The sequence below is a fragment of the Bison bison genome, unplaced genomic scaffold, assembly GCF_000754665.1.
Source record: "Bison bison bison isolate TAMUID 2011002044 unplaced genomic scaffold, Bison_UMD1.0 scf7180017859061, whole genome shotgun sequence".
Classification (NCBI taxonomy): domain Eukaryota; kingdom Metazoa; phylum Chordata; class Mammalia; order Artiodactyla; family Bovidae; genus Bison; species Bison bison.
The window spans coordinates 62243-64602 of NW_011489633.1; the positions used below are offsets into that span (position 1 = coordinate 62243).

The window sequence follows — 2360 nt, forward strand, 5'->3', positions numbered from 1 at the left end:
TTAACTTCTATGCAGAGTACATCATGAGAAATGCTGGGCTGGAAGAAACACAAGCTGGAATCAAGATTGCCGGGAGAAATATCAATAACCTCAGATATGCAGATGACACCACCCTTATGGCAGAAAGTGAAGAGGAACTAAAAAGCCTCTTGATGAAAGTGAAAGAGGAGAGTGAAAAAGTTGGCTTAAATCTCAATATTCAGAAAATGAAGATCATGGCATCTGGTCCTATCAATTCATGGGAAATAGATGGGGAAACAGTGGAAACCATGTCAGACTTTATTTTGGGGGGCTCCAAAATCACTGCAGATGGTGACTGCAGCCATGAAATTAAAAGACGCTTACTCCTTGGAAGGAAAGTTATGACCAACCTAGACAGCATATTCAAAAGCAGAGACATTACTTTGCCAACAAAGGTCCGTCTAGTCAAGGCTATGGTTTTCCAGTGGTCATGTATGGATGTGAGAGTTGGGCTGTGAAGAAGGCTGAGCACTGAATAATTGATTTATCTTATAGGATGCACTAATTTAAGGTAAAATTTAACAACGTATAAGCTAAATTTCATTTGAATCAACCTGTTACATTCTCACTCATATGTTTTCTTTTGTCATTTTTGAATATAAGTATGATCTCTGGCAACCCACTCCAATATTCTTGCCTGGAGAATCCCAGGGACATAGGAGTCTGGTGGGCTGCTGTCTACGGCAGAGTCGAACACAACTGAAGTGACTTAGCAGCAGCAGCAACAGCATGATCTCTGTAAGTGTTAATGCATAGACTTTATTATCTGTGAGAAATCTAAGGTGGATATAATGCTTGTGCTTGGAAAGAATTTAAAATAAAGAGGAACTTCTTCCTCAAATCAGCATGGTAGTAACACCAGGAATTTGAACATGTTATCTATGGTCCCCAAACCACAGGCTGGGATTAGATGACTGACAACGTATAAATCTAAGAATGGAGGTCAAGTCAGATACCAGTGACTCCAGGTTATGAGGTCATTTCAGCTACGGTTTTGCTATTGATCAAATAGTATTTGATAAAGCTAGTCATTTATAATTATAATACTATATAAAATTGCAAATTGGAGTCTATATATCCAAGTTATATGAGGATAAAATAATAAACAACATTATAAAATAAACATTATATATACATATGTCCTTGACTGTGCTAGTGTGTCAGTCAGCATACATATATACACATATTGGTAGGAACATACTGAGAAGCACATGGATGATAGCAAATGGGTTTTTCTGCATATAAATATAGTATAGGTAGAGGGTTGATTGTTGTTTTAAAACATCCAGGGAGAAAAGAAATGCATTCATAATGTAAAAATATTTTCAGCATATCTTCTTGATATTGAGGCATAGAAGAACCTTACCCCCAATTTTTTAACTTTAATTTTTACTGTGAAAATATGCTTTACAGCTAAATCAAATTTTCCAGAACATTCTATTCATTGCCTCTTTCACATCTTTATTCCTTAAACTATAGATGATGGGATTCAGCATGGGAATCACAACGCTGTAAAAGAGGGACACAATCATGTCATGGTCCAAGGCATAGCTGGAACTTGGCCTCACATACATGAAGAGGATGGTCCCATGAAAAATGGACACTCCAGTCAGGTGAGAGCCACAAGTAGAAAAGACTTTCCTTCTCCCTTCAGTGGAATGCATCCTCAGAATGGCCAACAGAATGAAGCCATAGGAGATCAGGACAATCAGGACAGTGACTATCTCAATGGAGCACACAAGGTAGAAGAGCAGAAGCTGGTTTGTGTGAGTGTCAGAGCAAGAAATAGCGAGGAGGGGAGGGATGTCACAGAAGACATGTCTGATTTCATTGGAGGCACAGAAGGAGAGGCTAAAAGTAGCCACTGTGTGTACAGTAGCATGCACGATGCCACCAACATAGGAAGCAATGATGAGTGGCACGTAGACTCTGGGTGCCATGCTGGCTGAATACAGGAGGGGGTTGTAGATGGCCACGTAGCGATCATATGCCATTGCAGCCAGAAGAAAGCATTCTGTGGTCCCAAAAGTAGTGGAGAGAAACATCTGTGCTGTACACTCAGGCAACAAAATGGTTTTGTTTTTTGACATAAAATCTACTAACATTTTTGGTGTAATTACTGAAGAATAGCAGGCATCAACAGATGACAGCACACTCAGAAAACAGTACATAGGATTGTGGAGCCGGCAATCCCCAATGACCAATATAACTAGTCCTAAATTTCCAATCAAAGTAAAGAGATAAATTGCTAGAAACAGGAAGAATAAAATAAATTGTATTTCAGGATTATCTGTGAGACCTTTCAGTACAAATATAGTAACTTCAGTGGTATTCTTCAT

The 2360-nt window shown here is 38.9% G+C and overlaps 1 protein-coding gene across 1 annotated transcript in view; it reads right to left on the minus strand.

The window, feature by feature from the left end:
- LOC104981435 (olfactory receptor 5T2-like) overlaps positions 1-2360 on the minus strand; it is a gene marked incomplete at its 3' end in the record, with an annotated part of 7494 nt that extends 5134 nt beyond the window's left edge. Inside the window, exon 1 of the mRNA XM_010830534.1 lies at positions 1456-2360. Within this exon, the coding sequence (XP_010828836.1) occupies positions 1456-2360 (905 nt within the window). The remainder of the gene's footprint in view (positions 1-1455) is intronic.